Source organism: Anser cygnoides, chromosome 25, assembly GCF_040182565.1.
Source record: "Anser cygnoides isolate HZ-2024a breed goose chromosome 25, Taihu_goose_T2T_genome, whole genome shotgun sequence".
Lineage (NCBI taxonomy): Eukaryota > Metazoa > Chordata > Aves > Anseriformes > Anatidae > Anser > Anser cygnoides.
This window is the reverse complement of record NC_089897.1, coordinates 766429-788161: the sequence shown is the minus strand read 5'-3', so window position 1 is coordinate 788161 and position 21733 is coordinate 766429. Positions and strand designations below refer to the sequence as shown.

The 21733-nt window shown below is 71.0% G+C and overlaps 2 protein-coding genes across 8 annotated transcripts; one reads left to right on the top strand and one right to left on the bottom strand.

Annotated features, from left to right (window-relative positions):
* Positions 1-147: 147 nt before the first annotated feature.
* CPNE5 (copine 5) lies at positions 148-11804 on the top strand. 6 transcript variants are annotated; one of them, XM_066982975.1, is made up of 22 exons: positions 148-418; positions 478-2297; positions 3771-3811; positions 3906-3952; positions 4831-4934; positions 5393-5432; positions 5585-5661; positions 5949-6008; positions 6132-6195; positions 6438-6541; positions 6785-6889; positions 7297-7338; positions 7415-7490; positions 7676-7729; positions 7795-7856; positions 8053-8099; positions 8204-8385; positions 8480-8607; positions 8706-8808; positions 10168-10225; positions 10616-10689; positions 11159-11804. In XM_066982975.1, exons 2-22 carry the CDS (start codon positions 2215-2217, stop codon positions 11351-11353), a joined length of 1746 nt encoding a protein of 581 aa, XP_066839076.1. In that variant the 5' UTR covers positions 148-418; positions 478-2214; the 3' UTR covers positions 11354-11804. The 6 variants fall into 6 exon arrangements, with proteins under 6 accessions (XP_066839076.1, XP_066839075.1, XP_066839077.1 ...); XM_066982974.1 differs by having other exon boundaries at positions 148-2297; XM_066982972.1 differs by lacking the exons at positions 148-418; positions 478-2297 and having other exon boundaries at positions 3099-3811.
* A 124-nt stretch (positions 11805-11928) lies between these two features.
* SORT1 (sortilin 1) lies at positions 11929-19222 on the bottom strand. Of its 2 annotated transcripts, none has more exons than XM_066982970.1 (20): positions 19028-19222; positions 17697-17756; positions 17462-17535; positions 17241-17343; positions 16950-17114; positions 16802-16875; positions 16638-16687; positions 16394-16524; positions 16121-16265; positions 15615-15770; positions 15385-15491; positions 14950-15052; positions 14705-14873; positions 14336-14526; positions 14054-14243; positions 13833-13949; positions 13626-13734; positions 13401-13507; positions 13082-13205; positions 11929-13008 (listed from the first exon to the last, which is right to left on the bottom strand). In XM_066982970.1, exons 1-20 carry the CDS (start codon positions 19193-19195, stop codon positions 12994-12996), a joined length of 2358 nt encoding a protein of 785 aa, XP_066839071.1. In that variant the 5' UTR covers positions 19196-19222; the 3' UTR covers positions 11929-12993. The 2 variants fall into 2 exon arrangements, with proteins under 2 accessions (XP_066839071.1, XP_066839072.1); XM_066982971.1 differs by having other exon boundaries at positions 16394-16521.
* Between the last annotated feature and the right edge of the window lie 2511 nt (positions 19223-21733).

Genomic DNA, 21733 nt, shown 5'->3' with positions numbered 1-21733 from the left:
GGGGGACACTGATATGGGGGTGGGGGTCACCTACAGGACACGGGGCTGGCACCAGGGGACACCCATGGGGGACACTGACTGGGGGGGGGGGGGTCACCCATGGGGTGTGGAGGTGTCACCCATGGGGGACTCTGATGTCATCTGGGGGGGTGTCACCTACAGGACACAGAGCTGGCACCCGGGGGGACACTGATGGGGGGGGTCGCCTACAGGGCAACCATGGGGGACACCAACTGGGGGGGTCACCCATGGGGTGTGGAGGTGTCACCCTTGGGGGGACTCTGATGTCATCTGGGGGGGGGTTGTCTACAGAACATGGAGCTGGCACCCGGGGGACACTGATATGGGATGGGGGGGGTCACCTACAGGACGCCCATGGGGGACACTGATTGGGGGGGGTCACCCATGGGGTGTGGAGGTGTCACCCTTGGGGGACATTGATGTCATCTGGGGGGGTGTCACCTGCAGGACACGGAGGTGTCACCCGTGGGGGACACCGATGGGGGGGGTCACCCACGGGGCATGGAGGTGCCACCTGTGGGTGCGGAGGTGTCACCCGTAAGGGGACACAGATATCACATGGGGACGTGGAGGCGCCACCTGAGGGCACAGGGGTGTCACCCATGGGACGTGGAGTTGTCACCTCGGCAGACGTGGAGCTATCCCCCACGGACACAGGTGCCACCCATGTGCGTGGAGGTGTCACCCGTGGGGTGTGGAGGTGTCACCCGCGGGCACAGAGATGTCACCCGTGGGGACACGGAGACGTCAAACATGGACACGGAGATGTCACCCATAAGGACACGGCGATATCACGTGTGGGGACGCAGAGATGTCACCCATGGGCCCAGTACAGCTGACCAGTGCACCCAGTACAGCCCCACCATGGGGACTGGGGGGACACCCTGAGCACCGCAGTGCACTGGGGCACAGGGGAACTGGGCACGCTGGGAGGCACTGGGAGGCAGCAGGGCATGGGGGGACACAGGACATAGGGACACCGGGGGACATTGGGCCTGCAGGTGGTGGGGCTGGGGGGCACTGGGAGCACTGGGCCACAAAGCGGGTGCAGCAGGGCAGCACTGGGAGCACTGGGCCATACTGGGGATGCAGTAGAGTGGCACTGGGAGATAGTGGGGCCACAATGAGGCAGCACTGGGAGATAATGGGTGCATGGCAGTGTGGCACTGGGAGCACTGGGCTGTACTGGGGACACAGCAGGACCGACCCCTGGGAGCACTGGGAGATACTGGGGGGCACAGCAGGATACCACTGGGAGCACTGGACCATACTGGGGATGCAGGAGGGTGGGACTGGGAGCACTAAGAGATACTGGGGGCACAGCAGAGTACCACTGAGCAGCGGAATACACTGGGGGCACAGTGGAGTAGCACTGGGAGATACTGGGGGCTCAGCAGAGCAGCACTGGGAGCTCTGGGAGGCACCGGGTGCATAGTGGGGCAGCGCTGGGAGATACCGGGGCTGCAGCAGAGCAGCACTGGGAGGACTGGGCCATACTGGGGATGCAGCAGAGTGGCGCTGGGAGCACTGAGAGATGATTGCGCTGGGGCACAACAGGGCACCACTGGGAGCACTGGGCTGTACTGGGAGCACAGCGGGGTGGCACTGGGAGTTACTGGGGGCATATCAGAGCGGTACTGGGAGCACTAGGAGACACTGGGGGCACAGTGGGGTGGCACTGGGAGATACTGGGGGTGCAGCAGAGCAGCACTGGGAGCACTGGGCCATACTGGGAGCATAGTGGGGCACCACTGGGAGACGCTGGGGCACAGTGGGGCGTTATGGGAAGATACTGGGGGTGCAGCAGAGCACCACTGGCAGCACTGGACCATACTGGGAGCATAGCGGGGCACCACTGGGAGCGCTGGGAGGCACTGGGGGCACAGTGGGGTGGCACTGGGAGATGCCGGGGGCGCAGCAGAGCGGCACTGGGAGCACTGGGCCGTACTGGGAGCACTGCGGGGGGGCACCGGGAGCCCCGCGCGATGCCGGGGGCGGCGCGGGGGCCGTACCGGGGCCGTACCGGGGCCGTACCGGGGCCGTACCGGGGCGGTCTCGCAGGAGGCTCCGGGGGCAGCCCCGGGGGCGGCGGCGCTGCGGCAGCGCGCGGCACCGGGAGCCCCGAGCCGCACCGGGGCAGCCCCGGGAGCAGCGCGGCGGCGGCGGCGGCCCCGGGCGGGGCGGAGCCGGGGCATGGCGGGCCTGGGGGCGCTGGAACCGGGCACCGGCACCGGCACCGTCCCGGCCACCAAGGTGGAGCTCACGGTGTCCTGCAGGTGGGGGAGCGGCACCGGGCGCGGGGCACCGGGGGCAGCGGGGGAGCGGGAGGCGGTTGGTGCCGCGCGGTGCTGGGAGGCGCTGGGATGCGCTGGGAGGCACTGGGAGGCGCTGGGAGGCACTGGGGAGCGGGGGGGATCAGGGGGTGAACGGTACCGGGGGGACCTGGGGGCGGGGGGGGCACTGGGAGAGTCGGGGAGGATGCAGGAGGGGGGCACTGGGAGTACTGGGAGGCACTGGGGAGCCGGGGGGAGCACAGGGGGTGTACGGTGCTGGGGGAACCCAGTGGTTGTGGGGGTACTGGGAGGCACTGGGGGGCACTGGGAGAGCAGATGGCGCTGGGAAGCGCAGGGCACAGTGGGAGGCATGGGGGGGTATTGGGGGGCACTGGGGGGCACTGGGAGAGCAGAGATGGCTGGGAAGCACGGGGCACTGGGGAGCACTGGGAAGCACTGGGAGGCACTGGGAGAGCAGATGGCGCTGGGAAGCACAGGGCACGGCGGGAGGCACTGGGAGCCACGGGGGTGTTATTGGGAGGCACGGGGGGGGTTATTGGGAGGCACGGGGGGGGCACTGGGAGGCACTGGGGGCACTGGGAGGCAAAGGGGTGCAGGGCACTGGGAGAACTGGAGGGGCAGGGAGTGGGGGCTCTGGGGGTGTGCGGGGGGGGGGGGGGGCATTCCACCCCGTCCCCCTGAGCCTCCTCCTCTCCATCCTGCCCCCCTCTGGGGGGGGCTCCCCGCACAGCCCCCCCCCCCGCGCCCCCCCCCGTGCCCGGTGCCTGCCGGGGCTCGCCGCCGCCTGTCACCCATCGCCTCGCGCCCCGGGACGCCCGGGCCCCCCCGTGCTGGCACCGCGCTCGCTGCCCGGGGGGGGCCTCACCGCCCCCTCCCTGCCTCAGGTCCCCCCCCAGACCCCAGCCCTGAGCGAGGGCTGAGCCCCGCTGCGCTTTGGGACCCCCCCGGGACCCCCAAACCCCTTCGCTAGGGCTGGGGGCGCGGGGTCGGGGTGCTCGGGGGGGGTCCCCGGTGCGGCGCTGGGTGCCCCCCCCGGCCGCGCTGCCCGCGGCCGCTCCGACCTATTTTCCTCCCACTCCATCGGGGACTGGAGAAACTCCCCGAGCCGCTGCTCCCTGCCGCAGCCCGGGCGTGCGCACCCCGGCACGTGGGTGTGCGCCGACACACGGGGGTGTGCGCCCCGACACGAGGCTGTGTGCACCTTGACATGTGGGTGTGCACCGACACATGGGTGTGCACCCCAAAATGTGGCTGTGCGCGCACCCCAACGCACGGCCGTGCGCGCCCCGACATGCCGCCATGTGCACCGACACACGGGTGTGCAACCCGATGCACGGCCATGTGCACCCCGACACGTGGGTGTGCACCGACACACGGCCGTGCACCCCGACGCGCGGACACCCCCAGCGCCGTGCCCGTGCCTCAGTTCCCCACCGGCCCGGCCTCTCCCCGCAGGCAGCTCCTGGACAAGGACACCTTCTCCAAGTCCGACCCGCGTGAGTGGGGCCAGGAGCGGGGCCGGGGGGCCGGGGGTCCCGGGGGGCTGGGGGGGGCCGGGGCCGCGCTGAGCGCTGCCGCCTCTGCCCCCAGTCTGCGTCCTCTACACCCAGGGCCTCGACACCAAGCAGTGGCGGGAGGTGAGCGTCCGGCCCTGCCCCGCTGCGCGGCCAATCAGCATGTCGGGGTGCTGCCGAACCAGCCAATCAGCATGTCGGGGTGCTGCCAAACCGGCCAATCAGCATGTCGGGGTGCTGCCGAATCAACCAATCAGCATGTCGGGGTGCTGCCGAATCAACCAATCAGCATGTCGGGGTGCTGCCAAACCGGCCAATCAGCATGTCGGGGTGCTGCCAAACCGGCCAATCAGCATGTCGGGGTGCTGCCGAATCAACCAATCAGCATGTCGGGGTGCTGCTGAACCAGCCAATCAGCATGTTGGGGTGCTGCCAAATCAACCAATCGGCATGTCAGGGTGCAGCCAAACCGGCCAATCAGCATGTTGGGGTCCTGCTGAACCAGCCAATCAGCATGTTGGGGTGCTGCCCAGCTGGCCAATCAGCATGTTGGGGTGCCAGCCAATCAGCATGTTGGGGTGCTGCCGAACCAACCAATTAGCATGTTGGGGTGCTGTCAAACTGGCCAATCAGCATATCGGGGTGCCAACCAATCAGCACGTCGGGGTGCAGCCAAACTGGTCACTCAGCATGTCGGGGTGCCGGGCAGGCAGCCAATCAGGATCTTGGGGTGCCGGGCAGGCGGCCAATCAGCATGCTGGGGTGCTGGGCAGGCGGCCAAGCAGCGCCGCCGGCCCCGGGGAGGGGGTGCTCCCGCAGCCCCCGCTCCCGCCCCGCCGCCGCGTGCCCTGTAATTAGCCGCTGGTTAATTGAGGGGCTCCGGGCCGTAATGAGCGGGCGGGCCGGGCGGCACAGCCCCGCGCTGCCGCACAAAGGGGCACCTGGCCCCCCCCCGGCCCCCCCCGGCCCGCCTGGCCCCACGCCCGCGGCGCTGCCCCCAGTTCGGCCGCACCGAGGTCATCGACAACTCGCTGAACCCCGACTTCGTGCGCAAGTTCGTGCTCGACTACTTCTTCGAGGAGAAGCAGAACCTGCGCTTCGACCTGTGAGTGCCACGGCCCCACGGCCCCCCCAGGCACCCGGCTGCGCTGCCACGGCTGAGCCAGGCGGGTGCTGGGGGCTGGTCCCATCCGGTCCCATCCCCAACCCCATCCCCATCCCCGTCCCCCTTCCCCATCCCCGTCCCCCTTCCCCATCCCCATCCCCATCCCTGTTCCCCATCCCCAACCCCATTCCCCATCCCCGTTCCCCATCCCCGTTCCCCATCCCCATTCCCCATCCCCATCCCCATCCCCATTCCCCATCCCCATCCCCATCCCCGTTCCCCATCCCCATCCCCATTCCCCATCCCCGTTCCCCATCCCCGTTCCCCATTCCCCATCCCCACGTGCCTCCTGTCCCACTCCCACTCCCATCCCTCTCCCATCTCAATCCCCATTTGTGTCCAGGCCCCATCCCCATCCCCGTCCCCGTCCCCGCTGCCACGCTCCGTCCATCCCACAGGTACGATGTGGACTCCAAAAGCCCCGACCTCTCCAAGCATGTGAGTACGGCACCAGCCCCGTGGGGCTGCGGGGTACGGGGACAGGGACGATGGGATGGGATGGGGACGGGACAGGGACGGGGATGGGGATGGGACAGGGACGGGGATGGGGACGGCGTCGGGGACGCCGTGCTGACCCCAAACTCCCGCAGGACTTCCTGGGCCAGGCCTTCTGCACCCTCGGTGAGATCGTGGGCTCGGCCGGCAGCCGCCTGGAGAAGCCGCTGACGTGAGCAGGGCTGGGAGGTGCGGGGGGGGCAGGGGGGGGGTCGGAGCGGGCCGGGTGCCCAGCGTCCCGCGGGTGACAGTGACGGTGATGGCGCCCGGGTCCTTATCTTGCGCCCAGGCGGTGTCAGGGATGGAGAGCAGAGCCCGGTGCAGATAGCGTGGCTCCGGGCTGCTCCCCCGCAGGATGAGTGCCCCCCCCCACCCCCCCAGCCCTGCCTCAGTTTCCCCATGGGGTCTGGCTGGGGGCTGTCCCCCCCCACCCCGTCACCCCGCTGCGTGTCCCCGCAGGATGGGGACGGTCACCGCGCACCCCCGCGGCAAGAAGCCGGCTCCAGCCCTCTCCAACGGGTGAGCATTGGGGTGCCCCCCCCCCCGGCTCCCCAGGCACACGGGTCACTGCGCACCCCCCCGTCCCCCCATAGCGGGGACACCCGTGTCACCGTGTGCCCCCCCTCACCGCCGGTCCCACAGGGGCATCCCCGGGAAGAAGTGCGGCACCATCATCCTCCTCGCCGAGGAGCTGGGCAACTGCAGGGTGAGCGGCGGCCCCGGGGGTGTGTGTGTGGGGGGGGCAGTTTGGGGACCCCCCTCTTGTGCCACTTGGGTGAGTGGGGAGGGGGGGTGAGAGCCCCACGGCTGTGCCTGGGGCCTTCCTCCACGCTTCTGTGGGGTGAAGATGGGGGCCGGAGCCCCCCCCACACCCTGGCTGCTCCCGTCGGGACCCCGAGGCCCGCGGGGGGCGGGGGGGTCCGTGGCGGTGACACCCCCTCGCCCCAGGACGTGGCCACGCTGCAGTTCTGCGCCAACAAGCTGGACAAGAAGGATTTCTTCGGCAAGTCCGACCCCTTCATGGTCTTCTACCGGAGCAACGAGGACGGGACGTGAGCAGCCCCGAGACGCGGCCATTGGGGGGGGGGGGGGGCACGACAGGACACAGCCCTGCTGCCACCCGGGGGGGGGGTCACGGCCCCGAGGCTGGCACAGGACCCCCCCGTGCATCCCAGCGGGGTGGGGGTGGCGCTGGGAGGGGGGGGGGGGGTTCTCCAAGAGCCACCCCTGGGTGGTGGGTGGGGGGTCAGCCACTTGGGGGGGGTGACCACCCTGTCCCCCCCCCGTCCCCGCAGCTTCACCATCTGCCACAAGACGGAGGTGGTGAGGAACACGCTGAACCCCGTCTGGCCGGCCTTCGCCATCCCCGTGCGCGCCCTCTGCAACGGCGACTACGACCGGTGAGCCCCGGGGCCTCGGCACCGCCGTGGCCGCCCCGCGCCCGCTCCCCCTCCTCCCGCCTCAGGCTCCCGGTCTGAGCGAGGGGTCTGCGCCCCGGCCCCCCCGGCTCAGCCCCGCTGCCGGCTCCCGGTGAGCGGTGTCTCGGCGTCGCGCTGCCGCCGCCGGCTTGGCCCCGTGTCGGACGTTGCTGTGGCAACGGCGGATAAAAATATCCCACCGAAAACGGCCGAGGAGGAGGAGGAGGAGGAAGGAGAAAAGGCCCACGGAGGCGTCAAAACAAACTCGCCGGGAGCGGGCGCCGGGGCTGTCCCCGCTGTCCCCGCTGCCACCCCCCGGCGCGGGGCAGGGCGAGCGCGGGGCGCGTCTGCGGGTGCCAGCCGTGACCCCCCCACCCCGTTCCTCGCAGGGCCATCAAGGTGGAGGTGTACGACTGGGACCGTGACGGCAGGTGAGCCGGGGGGGCCCCGGGGCCACGCGCCACGTCCCCGCGCCCCGGGTGACGGTGACCCCCCCCCGCCCCGCAGCCACGACTTCATCGGCGAGTTCACCACCAGCTACCGGGAGCTGGCGCGGGGGCAGAGCCAGTTCAACGTCTACGAGGTGAGGAGGGGGACAGGGCGCGGGGACGGGCGCTGTGGCACCGCGGTGCCCCCGCTGCGCCCATGGGTGCCGCTGCAGTCCCCGTGCTGCACCCCTGGGTGTCACGGCCCTGGGATGCCCCCCTGGTGCGGGGCCGGCCCCCCCCCAGCCCAGCAGTGCCCCCCCCCCGGCCTCCCCTCTCCCAGGTGGTGAACCCGCGGAAGAAGATGAAGAAGAAGAAGTACCTGAACTCGGGGACGGTGAGGGCCGGGCGGGCGGGCGCGGGGCGCCGCCGCCGTCCTGCTCAGCCCGCTGTCCCTGGCAGGTGACGCTGCTCTCCTTCGCCGTGGAGTCCGACCACACCTTCCTGGACTACATCAGGGGCGGGTGAGCCTCGGCAGCCCCCCCGTGAAATGGGCTCAGCGGGCAGCGGCGTCCCCGGAACCCAGTGGGGTGCCCAGAGCGGGTCCCTTGGGTCCCTCGTGAAACCTCGGTGCTGAGAGAGGGTGCTCTGAACTGGGGGGGGGCACGGCCAGTCCTTGGGCCTCCCGCCAGCTCCTCAGAGCCGCTTTTCCCCTCCCAGGACCCAAATCAACTTCACGGTGGCCATCGACTTCACCGCGTCCAACGGTGAGCGGAGCCGCCGGCTGCTTCCCGGGGGCTCGTTACGGTGACGCATTTGGGTCGGGGGGCACAGGACCACGGGCTGATCCCCCCTGGCCCCCCCGGTGCAGGCAACCCCTCGCAGTCCACCTCGCTGCACTACCTGAGCCCCTACCAGCTCAACGCCTACACCATGGCGCTCAAGGCCGTGGGCGAGATCATCCAGGACTACGACAGTGACAAGATGTTCCCGGCGCTCGGCTTCGGCGCCAAGATCCCGCCGGACGGGCGCGTGTCCCACGAGTTCCCGCTGGTGAGGCTGAGCCTCGGGGCGCCGCGGGGGGGGGGGGGGGGGGGAAGGGGGGGGGAGGCGGCGGCGGCCCCGTCACCCGGCGCCGTGCCCGCAGAACGGCGATGCGGCCAACCCCTCGTGCAGCGGCATCGAGGGCATCCTGGAGGCCTATCACCGGAGCCTGCGCAGCGTCCAGCTCTACGGCCCCACCAACTTCGCCCCCGTGGTCAACCACGTGGCCCGGTAAGGACGGGGACGTCCCTGCCCCGAGTCCCCCCCCCCATGGTGGGGGTTGTGTCCGGCCCCCCTCCCCTGCCCCGTGCTCAGCGGCTGTCCCGCAGCTCGGCCGCGGCGGTGCCCGACGGCTCCCAGTACTTCGTGCTCCTCATCATCACCGACGGCGTCATCTCGGACATGGCGCAGACCAAGGAGGCCATCGTCAACGTGAGTCCTGCGCCGCGGGGCTGGGGGGGGGTGCGCTGCCCGGCTGGGTGCACGGGGTGCCCCAAAACGCTGGGGTGCAGCGTGAGGCTGGGTGCGCGGGCTTGCTGCAAGGTGCAATGGCCTGCTGGGGACAGGGGGTGCCCCAAAGCACCAGGGTGCACTCCCTGCTGAGGGACACCCCCAGGGTATTGGGGTGCAATGATCGGCCGGGCACAGGGGGTGCCCTGTGCTGGGGTGCTCCAACCAGGCAGGCGCTCGGGGGGGGCCCAGGATGCTGGTGCACAAAAAGGGGCTGGGGGTGCAGGGTGCAATAACCTAATAAATGAGCTTTTTCTGTCCTCTGCCCCCTCCTCCCACGCACCGGGCAGGAGGATTGGGTCCACGCTTCCCAGCAATTCAGCTGCTGGCCAGGGCAGGAGGGCGAGGAGCTTTCGTGCTTCTTGCTTGCTGCTTTTTAATATTTCGTGGCAGAGCCGCAGTGCGGGGGCGGCTGGGGGCAGCTCGGTGCCATCCACCCGCGCTGGGGCTTGCTGGGGGCCCTCGGCCCCTGCCTCCAGCTGCCAGCGCCACGCCGGCCGGGCTGGGGGACGTGGCACTGGCCTGGCAGCAGGCGCAGGGGGCGCGCAGGGCTCCGGCTGCCGTGGTCGTGCTGAGTTTGGGGCTGGAGGCTGGGGGTCCCGGGAGGATGAGATTCCTGTGGGATGAGGGTGCTTTGATCGGTGGGGCCGGGTCAGGGATGTGCACGGGGCCCCGAGGCAGAATGCAGAGCGCAGGGGCGAGCACTGGATGCGCTCTGTGCCTCCGAGGTGGGACGCTCAGCGCGGCGCCCCCGCGGGATGCGCGTCACAGCACCCACAGGGGATGCACAGAACGGCACCCACGCGGGCTGCACGTCACAGCACCCACGCGGGAGGCACAGAACGGCACCCACGCGGGATGCACATCGCAGGCCCGGGGCAGGCCGCACATCCCGGCACCCACACGGCACCCACACGGCACCCACATCGCGGCACCGGGGCGGGGTGCGCGGTGCCGGGCGCGGGACGCCCGTGGCGGCACCGAGCGCAGGTGTTGGCAGCGCCGGGCCCAGCGGGCGCGCAGACGAAGCGCCGCGAGCGTCCGCGCTCCCACGCCGAGCAGCAGCAGCACTCGGTGCCGGGGGGGTGGGGGGGACACATGATGGGGAGCGATGTGGGGGCCCCGCGGGTGTCGCACGCCACTGCCTGCTGCCACCCACATGGTCACCGCGGGCACCCTGGGGACCACGGGGTGCTGCTGGTGACACGGGGGGGTGCAGCAGCACGCAATAAATCCGGTGCCTTCCCCCCCCCCCACACCCCCACACTCCGGGCCCGGCAGGCTGCCAAGCTCCCGATGTCCATCATCATCGTGGGGGTCGGACAGGCCGAGTTCGATGGTAAGGCTGCGCTGCGGGGCCTGCGGGGGGGTTAGGGGGGGGACGGGGGGGCTGCAGCTGCCTTTGGCCACCGGGGAAATCCGAGTTTAATTTTCTGCGGCTCAGCGTGGCGCGCCGCCGCCCGCAGCCGCTGATTATGAGCTGCGGCGCTCGTTATGGCTGGGTTTGCCTCCCTCGGGGGGGGGGGACGTGGCGGGGGGGCATGCCAAAAAGCTGAATTAAAGCTCTCCGAGGAGATCCCGCTGACGAACCGGCCCTGCCTGCGTGCGGTGTCAGCGGGACATTGCCCCGGTGCTGCTGGGGGTGGGGGGGGGCCGGGGCTGCTGGGGGGGCCCCGGTGCCGCTCACCCCCCCCCCCCCCCCCCCCCCCCCCCAACCTGTGCCCTGTAGCCATGGTGGAGCTGGACGGGGACGACATCCGCATCTCCTCCCGCGGGAAGGTGGCCGAGCGCGACATCGTGCAGGTAGCCCGGCACGGCAGGGCACAGCGCGACCCCCCCCCCCCAGGGACCCCCACTGGCCCCTGCTGTCCTGGGGGCCACTGGCCGGTCCCAGTACTGGGGGGGGGGGGTGACAGGGATGATGGATGTGTGGGGATGGGGGGGGGTGCAGCGGGACATGGGGGGGGGGGCACTTGGGCTTGGGGGGGGGGCACAGCGGGATGCGGGGTGGGCTGGGATTTGGGGATGTGCTGGGGGGTGAGGGTGAGGCAGAAGGGGGGGGGAGCTGGGGGGGGGGGGGTGCACAGGGGCACGGGGACGTGCTGGGGACACTTTGGGACAGCGCGGTGCCCCGGGACATGGGGACGCACGGGGGCCTGGGGACACACGGGGGCCTGGGGGTGCGCGGGGAGGTGGGGCTGCACTGGGCCATGGGGGTGCTCCAGGACCTGGGCGGAGGGGTGCCATGATGCCCCCCCCCCCCCCCCCCCAGTTTGTCCCCTTCCGCGACTACATCGACCGCACGGGGAACCAGGTGCTGAGCATGGCGCGCCTGGCCAAGGACGTGCTGGCCGAGATCCCCGAGCAGTTCATCTCCTACATGAAGGCGCGCGGCATCAAGCCCCAGCCCGCGCCCCCCAGCCCCGACCCCCCCGGCCCCCCGCCGCCGCCGCCGCCCCAGCCCTGACGGCTCCCGGCCCCGCTGCGTCCCCGAGGACCCCGCTCCGGCCCCGGTGACGGGTGGGGACGTGGGGACGTGGCCGGAGCCCCCCCCCCAGTCCTCAGCCGAGGGGTAAATCACTGCCAGGCACCCCCGGTCCCTCCCTGCGCCACAGAAACTGGATCTGGGGGGGGGGGGATTGGCCACATCCTGCGCCCCCCCTCCACAAGGACCCTGACCCATGAGAGCTGGGGGGGGGGGAGAAGGGGGAGCCCCCCACTGCTCACGGGGAGCCTTTGGGGCACCCCCTGTGTCCCCCCCCCATCCCCCCCAGGGGCCACCCATGTTGTCCCCCCCGACCCCAGGTCACCCACCCTTTATCCCCGCAGTGAGGGCCGGGGGGGGGGGGTCCCTACATCTCCCCCCCCCCCCCCATTATTTTTCTACATGCATGGACGTGTCGTGTGCCTGTGAGCTGGGTCGTGGTGCGTTGCCTTAAACTGCAATAAAATTCGGTCTTTTTAATCAGCTGACAGCAGCCCCCACCCCTGCCAGCAAGAGGTGCCCCCCCCGTGCCCCCCCCCAACACAGATCAGGTCACACACGGTCCGTTTTGGCTTTATTTCTAATAACCCAAATATTGCAAATATACAGAAAAATGCCAGTACAAAGTTATTACACGTCCAGGTTTATTTACAGGGCTCTACACACGCCTCGCCCCCCCCCACCCCCCCCACCCAACCCCCCCCACGGCCAGGGGCTGGGGGTGGGCGGGGGGCTATGGCTTCTCGGGGGGGGGGGGGCACACACTGCCCCCGTCGCGGCGCTGCTGAAGCACATGCAAGCGGCGTGGCTGCGCCCCCCCACCCTGCGCCCCGGCCGGGGGGGGCACGGAGAGCCCCAGGACCCCCCCGGGGGGGCATTTCCAGTGTAAGGAGACTGTGACAGTGCTGGGACCAAAACCTGGCGGGGTAAAAGCTGGGGGGGGGGGGGGAGCAAGGACCGAGCCCCCCCTCGGCCCCTTGTTAAAAGAGCTTCAAGCCTGAATTCATTATTGCTGCGTTTCCCTCGGCCAAGGGCAGCCTGGGGGGGGCCAGGCTGGGATGTGCCCCCCCCGGCAGCGGGGGCAGCCCGGGGGTATTGCTTTGGAGAAGGGGGGGGAAGCCCCCGGCCCCCACCTCCCTGCCGGAGTCCCCCTGCACTGCTGCACGGCCCAGCCTGAGGGGCCCGACCCGGCTGGGGGGGGGCTGCTGGGGGGGGGGGGCACACCCCCAGGTGGTGCTGGGGGGGGGGGGGGCACACCCCCAGATGGTGCTGGCTGTAAGGGGGGCTGGGAGGGGCCTGGGGGGGGCTGCTCCCCGCTGGGGAACGGCTCGCAGGTGGAGGACCCCCGGGTCGGGGGGGGCCTTGAAGAAACTCATGGAAAAAGGGAAAAGGGGGGGGAAAAAAAAAAAAAGAACAAAAAAGCGCCAAGAAACCAAAACCACAAAAGCAAAACAAAAGCAAAACAAAAACAAAACCAAACAAAACAAAAAGGACTCCCCACCAGCCAGAAAGAAACCTTAAAGCAGCATTAACTCAGCCCCCCCGCGTGCCCCCCGGCAGCGAAGCCCCCCCGGGCCCTGCCCGCCGGGGGGGGCAGCTCGGCGCCGTCCCCGTCCCCGCCGCTACTCCAGCAGGTCCTGGGGGGAGAAGGGCAGCGTCAGCCACGGACACCCCCACGGGAGGGGGGGGCCTTGGGGGGGGGGCGCTCACCTCATCCGAGTCGTCGTGGTACCCCCCCTTGCGGGGGGGCGAGCTGGGGTCCGTCCCCTCCGTCCCCTCGGCGCCGCTGGCCTCGGCGTGCTGCCGCAGCACGGAGTAGCGATGGACCAGGAACCTGGGGGGGGGCACAGCACGGGGGGGCTGGGGGCAGCGCGTGGCCCCCCCAGGGACGGGGACACCCCCCTCCTGCTACGGGGTGGGGGGCAGCAGCAGCAAGAAGCGCCCCGGAGCACGAAGGGGACCCCTCCCACACCCCCTGACAGGTGGGGACCCTGTCCCCGGGGTGCCCCGCGGGCCGGGGGGGGCTCACCTGCCCCCGCAGACGTATTTCTTGACGAGCAGCACCCCGGCCACGGCGGTGACGAGCAGCACGGCCACCACGGCCAGGACGATGGGCACGGAGCTGGGGGATGCCGCCTGCGGGGGCAAGGACGAGGCTGGGGGGGGCCAGCGCCTCCCCAAAGCCGGGGGGGGGGGGGGGGACCAGGCCGGTGGCACCCACGGGTGGCGGTGGCCATGTCCGTGTGTCACCTACCAGCTGGCTGGGGCTCAGCAGGGTGCTGGTGCACTTCTTCTTCATGTCCGTCTCCTCCCGGCTGGGGCTCTCCCCCCCTGCGCACTTGTCCCCAGGGATCTTGCGGTACCTGGAGGGGGGGGGCGACGCAGGATGAGCCCCGGGGACCCCCCCCCGTGCCCCCCGGCTGCTCCGGGGCCGGGGTGGGGGAACGGGCCGGGGCCGTACCCGCTGGTGCGCAGCAGCTCGCGGCGGCCGTAGAGGCAGAACTCCAGGTCGTGGCCCTTCAGCTCCGGCTGCTCCACGCACACCGACTGGTTCTCGGGGCGGTAATACCCGAAATCGCTGCGGGCGGGGGGGAAGCACGGCTCAGCGCCCCCCCGGGACCCCTGGCACCGGGCAGGACACGGAGGGGCAGGGAGGGGGCGCGAGGCGGGGCCGGGGGCTACCAGAGGAAATCCTGCAGGGTGCAGGGGCAGACGGACGGCTGCGTGGTCACGGCGTAGTCGCGGCCGTTCTGGCACACCGAGGACTTGCGCAGGCGCCGGTACTGCTCCTTGTAGCCCAGTATGCAGCCGTCACTGGGGTCGCTGGGATCGCTGGAGTGCGCCAGCCAGATGGTGTAGTCCTTGTCCTCGCCTGCCGGGCACGGGGCTCAGCACCCGCGGGTGGCGCCGCCGCCACCACCCCGGGGCCCGAGGGTGTCCCCGTCCCCCCCCCCCGGCACTCACAGCTCCGGCTCAGCAGCTGGCTGAAGTCGATGGTGTAGGAGACCCACTTGCGGGACAAGAAGTTCCCCCGGAAGCCCCAGATGCTGACGTTCATGGAGCGGGCGCCGGGCTCGGACGCCAGCCCGGTGAAGAAAATGGGGTCCTTGGAGAAGGTGTACTTGTACCAGCACTGCCCCTCGTCCGTGGAGAACCTGGCACGCAGGGGACGCTTGGGGACTGGAGCCACCGCGGGGCGACCCGCAGCCACCGCCACCGGGACCCGCGGCGGCGCCCAAACGTGGGCCACCGCCCGCCCTGGAGGCGCCTCCCCGGCACCCCCCGCTGCCGCACGGGGACCCCCCCAGCCCCCGGCGGCCCCGCAGCACGCACTCGATGACGTTGACGGGCTGGCTGGTGTGCTCGATGGCCACGATGAGGCCGCCCGAGTCGAGGATGGCGTAGTGGTGGGGCCCCTCCAGCATCCGCGCCCACGTGTAGCCCCCGTCGTCCGAGATGTAGACGTCGGGGCTCATCACCGAGATGGCCCCCCCCACGCTCCCTGCCAAACCGGGGCAGCGTGAGCGGGGCGCGGGGACCCTCGCCCGCCCGTCCCCGTCCCCGTCCCCGCGCGGTACCGTGGGCGATGATGATGCCGACGGCGTTGGGCTCGGACAGCGGCACCATGGGCACGTTCAGCTTCTGGGAGATGCTGTAGGACGCGTGGATGTGGAGGCTGCACTGCAAGCGCAAGCACCGAGCCCGTCCAGGAGCCGCCGGGACAGGCCCTTCGCCTCGGGCAGCAGCGGGACCCCCGGCCTGCTGGGGGACGCCCAGCACCCCCGCGGTGCAGCCCCAGCCCCCAGGCAGCGGCTGCAGGATCGGGCCCTGCCCTCCCGCATCCTCGTGCCCCCAAGCCCCCCCGGCACCGCGCGCGGCCACCAGCCCTGCGCAGGGCAGAGCCCCCGCTCGCAGCAGGGGTTTGTGGCCGAAGCCCCCCCACAGGGGAGGGACACGGAGCCCGGGCACCGCGTGGGCACCAGCCCCTAGCTGGGGACAAGGGACAGAGCCACCTCCTCCTTGTTCCTCGCCGTGGAGTCGCAGGTGGTGTTTTTCGGCTTCCTCAGCGGCACCCACTCCCCGCCGCGGTCAAAAGTGATCACGGACTGGATGGAGTTGTCTGGTGGGGGCAGGGGGAGATGGCAGGGCCGGGGGGACACCGAGCGCGGCCCCACGGAGCCACCGCCAGCCCCCAGGCCCCCAGTGCCCCCACCCCAGGGGGGTGTCACCGCCGCGTCCTCACCTTCGGAGAGGACGCTGGTGATGTAGATGCCCCGCAGCGAGGTGACGTTGGTGAAGTCGGTCTCCCCGCCGGTGGTGGTGTAGAGGTGGCGCTCCAGGGACTTGGAGTACACCACGCCCCGGTCGTCGGAGGTGTAGATGGTGCCGTAGCCCGTGTCTGGAGAGGGAACGGGGCAGAGGTAACGGGGGCTCCCCAGGCACCGACCCGGCTCCGCGCGGGAAGGGGAACCGAGGGCGAGGAAAAGCTCCCGTGCCCCAGAGCGTGGCCACACTCCCCGCACACCGCAAAGAGGAACGAGGTTCCTTGCACCCGCTGCCTGCTAATTAGCAACGTCTTAATGAGAAATTCCTTCCTCAAAGGCACAGCCCTGCCCAGGCCGGCCAGCGGAGCTGGAGAGCCCCACGCTTCGGAGCGGAGCCGGCTTTTAGTTCACGTTGCTGCTGCTGGGATGTCCCCAGCCATCCGCAGATCGCCCCAGCTCCGTCCCCGTCCCCGTCCCCGCTCACCGCCCGGCTCGTCCACGTGCATGAAGACCAGGTCGTCGTTGGCGGCCAGGATGGAGTAGAACTGCTCGTGGCCGACCGAGGGCAGCTGCGCCATGCTCCAGGTCTCGCCCTGGTCCAGCGAGACGTGAATGCGCCTCGTGGTGCCCTGCGGAGCCAAAGCACCCTCAGCCCCGCTCCCCTCGCGTGGCAGCAGGGACAGAGGGGGCGCGGAGGAGCTGCCGGTGGCGACGGGCCACTGGTGCCCTGGGATTTGGGGGGGGGGGCGGCAGCCACCTTCTCTGTCATGACGGAGGCGAAAAGGAAGCGGCCGCCCAGCCCGAAGGAGTAGATCTTGGTGCCGATGACCTTGAAGGTTTTGCCGAAGTCGGAGGTTTTCTTCAGCTCCAGTAACCCAAGATCAGCTTCTTAAGAAGAAGGGACGGGGGGGTTAACGCTGCTGGAGCCCAGCGGCCCCCCAGGGGCTCCGCCACCCGTCCCCGCAGCTGCCCCCACAGCGCCCCAAGCAGGCAGTACTCACTGCAGGAGTTGTTCAAGTAGGTGGTGAAGAAGATGGTGTTGTCCGCGCCCCTGGGAAGAGACAGGGATGAGAGCGCGGGCGGGACGCGGCGCACGGGGAGGTGCTGCAGCGCACGGCGGTGCTGCGGCGCTTCCCGGCGCGGGGGGTGCCGAGCGGCCGCTCACCACTTGGCCAGGCAGACGGCTTTGTGGATCTGCTCCCACTTCTCCCCGAAGTCCCTGGAGACCCAGAGGCCGTTCTGCAAGAGACGCCCGAAGCTCACCACCAGCCCCGGCGCCTGGCAGCAGCCCCCGCGCGGGCTCCGGCCCTTACGTCGGTGCTGAGGGCCAGCAGGCAGTCGGAGCTCTGCGGGTGGTAGGCGATCTGCACCAGCGGGTGGAAGGGCAGCTCCGTCTGCACGAAGTTCTTGGCGAAGTCGGACGAGCGGAAGATGCGGCCGCCGCGGCTGCCGCCGGACACGTCGCCCGTCAGGATGACCTGGGGGGGGGCACGAGGGGGGCTCAGCCCCAGGCCCGAGGACGCTCACCAGGAACGGCGCCGAGAGCCTCCGAGGCCAGGGCACGGGGCTGCCGGGGGGCCTGGCTCGCCGCCCCCTCCGCTCACCTTCCCCGAATTGTCGGGTCCGATGGCCATGCCGAACTCGGTGCGGATGAAGGTGTTGTTGATGAGGTGGGTGATGTCCTTGAAGGTCTTCCCGTAGTCCTCGCTGCAAGGGGGAGCGCGGCCGCGCCGTGAGCACCGCCGGGGGCCCTCGGGCAGGGGGGTCACCGTGCCGCCACGTGCGGCAACCCCAAATATCTGGGGAGGAGTTGGGGGGGGCTCACCTGCGGTAGAGCTTGGACTGGCCGAAGCTCATGATCACCAGCGGCACCTGGAACGTGGTCAGGACGAGGATGACCTGGCGGGGAGCAGCGGGCAGGGCTCAGCGCCGGCACCCCCAGCAGCCCCCCACCTGGGACATGGGGCCCGGCACCACCAGGTCCCACAGCCCCCCGTGGTGGGGGGCTGCCCACGGGTGCCGGCACCCCCAGGCCCCCCGGGGCTCTCGGCCCGTCTTACCCCCGTGCTGTCGCCCACCCAGGACAGGGACACGGAGCCGCTGAGGTCGTCGAAGACGCACTGAGGGAGGAGAAGGGAGAAGCGTCCCTCAGCCGGCGCGGGGACCGAGGCCGCCTGCCTCGAGGCCGCGGCACGGGGCCGGGGACAGGGGCACACGGCCGCCTCGGTGCCACTCGGCTGTCCCCAGCCCCAGCGGGGGGTCGGGCTGGGGACGCGGGGCGCGGGCGGCTTTGGGGACGCGCGGCTGTGCCAGCGGCGCAGGGAAGCCCTGCCCAGGAAGGGGAGGAAATGAGGCCACCGCCGCCGCTGTCCCCATTGCCCAAGCCGCGCCCGCGCCAGCCTGTGCCACCCTGTCCCCTCCCCGCGAGGCGGGGGGGGTAAAAAGGGGGGGGAAAAAGGGGGAAGAAATGGAAGCGGGGTGCCGGGCAGCATGCAGCGCCGGACGGGGGGAGGCGGGTGGCTGAGCGGGGACCCCTGCCCGTGCCCGCGGCCGGGGGACGTGGCGGGGGCGGTTCGGCCGCGGCGCCTCGGCAGCGCGCTGGGGACACCGGGGACACGCGGCACCGCCTGCGCCCCACGTCGCAGCGCAGCCGGGTGCCAATTAGCGGCAATTAGCGACCGGCCCGGCCGGCGGAACGGGCGCACCCTGCAGCGGGCGGTGGCGGGGACCCGGGGGGTGACCGAGGTTGGTGGCACCGCCGGACCCTGCGCTGCGGGGACAGGGCGCTCTGTGCGTCCGTCTGTCTGTCTGTGTGCCCGTCCATCCGTCTGTCTGTGTGCCCGTCCATCCATCTGTCTGTCTGTCCTGACCGGGCAGGACGGGGCCGCTGCCACCCCCCAGCCCGTCTGTCCGTCTGTCCCATCGCGTGTCTGCTCCCCTGCCCGCCCCGGTGTAAGGGGGTGTCCGTCCCTCTGTCTGTCCGTCCGTCCCTGCCCGCACTGGGGGTGCCCCCGTGCCGGTACGGCGCCTGCCCGTCCGTCCGTCTGTCCTCCCAGGGCACGTCTGTCAGTCGGCCCGGGGGGGCAGGCTGCCCGTCCGTCCGTCCGTCCGTCCGTCCTAGCGCCACTGGCCACCGGCCTGCGCCGGGGAGGCCGGGCAGGGAGGCGCTGCCTGTCCGTCCGTCCGTCCGTCCGTCCCGGCGGGGCGGGCGGAGGGAGGGCCAGCCCGTCCGTCCGTCCGTCCGTCTGTCCGTCCGCCCGCTGTCAAGGCGGGGGGGGTGGAGCCCACTGTCCCCGGCCCGTCCGCGCCCCAGCCGCCGGGACAGCCGTCCCCCTGTCCGTCCCTCCGTCCGTCCGTCCCTCCGCCCGCCCCGCCCGCCCGCCGCGCTCACCGGGTGCGTGTTGTTGCCCAGGGCGGCCGGGACGCCCCGCAGGCCGCCGCAGGCCTCGCCGCCCGCCGCCGCCGCCTGCCCGCCGCCGGGGCCCGTCCGCAGCCCCGCGGCCGCCGCCGCCGCCGCCAGCGCCAGCGCCAGCCCCAGCGCCGCCCCGCGCGGGCCCATGGCGACTCCGGCCGCCGCCGCCGCCCCGCGCCCGCACCCGCCGCGCCCCGCCCCCGCGCCCGCCCCGCCCGCCGCCGTTGGCCGCCGCCGCGCCGCGCCCCGCCCCCGCGCCGCGCCCCCCCGAGGCGATTGGCCGCCGCGGCCGTCGCTCTCCGCCGCGGCCCGCCCCCCCGCCGGACGGCGCCCGCGCGCCTCGCGATTCGCCGCCCCCCGCGTCAGTCAGCGCCCGCCTCCTCCCGCCACTGGCCAACGGCCGTAGCACGATGGGCGCGAGCCCGCCCCCTTCCCTCCTGACCCCGGGCTCTAATCCACCTAGCGACAGCGCTCTGATTGGCGGCGCCGGGGGGGGCGGCGGAGCGATTTTCTGATTGGCCGAGGCGGCAGGTAGCGGGGGGGGGGGGGGCTCCGGCGGGGTTGGGGCAGAACCGCGGGGTTTGGGGCAAAAGGGCCGGGGTTGGGACACGGCTTCTGGTTTGGGGGCATAACGCCGGGTTTTGGGGGCATACCCCTCGGCTTTGGGGCATAAACCCAGGTCTTGGGGCGTGACCCCGTGGTTTGGGGCATAAAGCCGAGTTTTGGGGCATAACCCTCGGTTTGGAGACAGTCCCGGCCGCTGGGGCAAAGGCCGAGGTTTTGGGACACAGCCCCAGGTTTGGGGACGTAACTGCCGAGTTTGGGGCACAAGGGCCGGGACTGGGGCAAAACCCCAGGTTTGGGGAAATAAACCCCAGGTTTGGGGAAATAAACCCAGGTTTTGGGAAATAAAACCCAAGTTTTGTGAAATAATCCCAGGTTTGGGGAATAACCCCAGGTTTGGGGAAATAAACCCCAGGTTTGGGGAAATAAACCCAGGTTTTGGGAAATAAAACCCAAGTTTTGTGAAATAATCCCAGGTTTGGGGAATAACCCCAGGTTTGGGGAAATAAACCCCAGGTTCTGAGGCATGACCCCATGGCGTGACGTCACACCCAAATTACGACATCACACCTGCTGTGTGACATCACACCCACAGTGTGACATTACACCCGGCGCGTGACATCACGCCCGCTTCGTGACATCACACCCGGCTTACGACATCACACCTGCCCCACGACATCACACCTGCCCCATGACGTCACACCCGCCCCATGACGTCACACCCGCCGTGTGACGTCACACCCGCCCCCGTGGCATCACCCCGCAGGAGCCCCCCATGCCCGGCTCCATCGGCGCGGCTGCGGCGGGGCCCGGGAGCTGCCCGGCCCGGTGCTCGCTTTGCCCTTTGCCATTCGCAGAACTGGAACCCGCGTTTTCCTGCCGCGTCAGCCTTCTGGGTTTTTTTTCCCCCCTGAAAAAGGCTTTTCCAGAGCTCGCTGGGGGGAAGCCGTGAGGAGATCCCCCGGGGTGCCCGGCTGGGACGCGGCCGCAGCCCCTCGCCCGTCTCAGCGGGGCCCAGAGCCCGGACTGCCACGGAGCAGCCGCCGCGGAGCCAGCAGCCGTGTGACGAGGGCAGGGCACGAAGGACCGCGCCGGGAAGAATCAGCTTTTTGTGTTTTCTGGGACACAAACAAGCCTGGGAGGAGCGCCGCAGGGTCCGGCGCGGGGCAGCGGGGCCGAGCTCACGCGAGGGGCTGCGGGGCGCTCGTTTCTTCCGCCCCCGTGGGCCGATACCAGCCCCGCTTTCGCTCACGGGGCGGTTTTATGAGCACGGCCCACGGCGCGGTGGCTGGACGAGGGACGTTCCCCCGCCGCTGCCCGGGCTCGTTTTGGGGATGGGGGCAGCACCGGGGGACCGGGGCAGCAGCTCGGGGGCTCGGTGGGCAGAGCCAGAGCCAGGCACGGCTGCAGGAAGCGTCCCTGCGGGGCGAAGTCCACAGCTCCCCGCATCTGTTCCTCCGCCTGCGGGGCCGGGCTGACCCCGCCGATCCCGGTGGCTGCCGTGCCACAAGGCAGGGGCTCAGCTCCTCCGAGCGCTGGCGTTATCCCAGCACCGGTCTTCCAGAGCTTCCCTTCCTGCGTCCGTTTGGCAGGAGCAAAAGAGGAACAAAACGAACAGGCCCGGCCTTTTCCCCTCCGCAGAGGGCCGAGGCTGGCAGCTGGGACGTCGGCGGCAGCAGGTTGCTGCGCGTGGCTTGGCCAGGCTGCAGGGACACGCAGACCGTCCCCGCCGCCGAGCTGAGCAGAAAGCCAGCGCTTTCAGCCCAACGGAGCGCTGGAAGCGGCCCCGTGCCAGGGCGCTCCCCCCCCGGCGGCAGCTGTTTCCCCCGCAGCACACAAGGCCGTTTTGTTCGGGCTGAGGCTGTGACTTCGTGGAGCAGGACGGAGCGAGCGGCCCCACGGCCCCGCAGGCCCGGGCTGCCCTCCCGAGGTACCAGGCGCAGGGCAGAGCCCGAGGCTGCGCAGCCCTGCGCTAAGCCCCGCTTCCTGCCGCGCCTGCAGCAGCCTCAGGGGCTGAGACGTTGTTTCGAGGATCAGGAGGGAGATGGCTGCAGGAGGTAACCAGAAACAAAAGCAGTAAGCCCCGTTAAGGAGATGAGCAGAAGGCTGCCAGCCCGACAG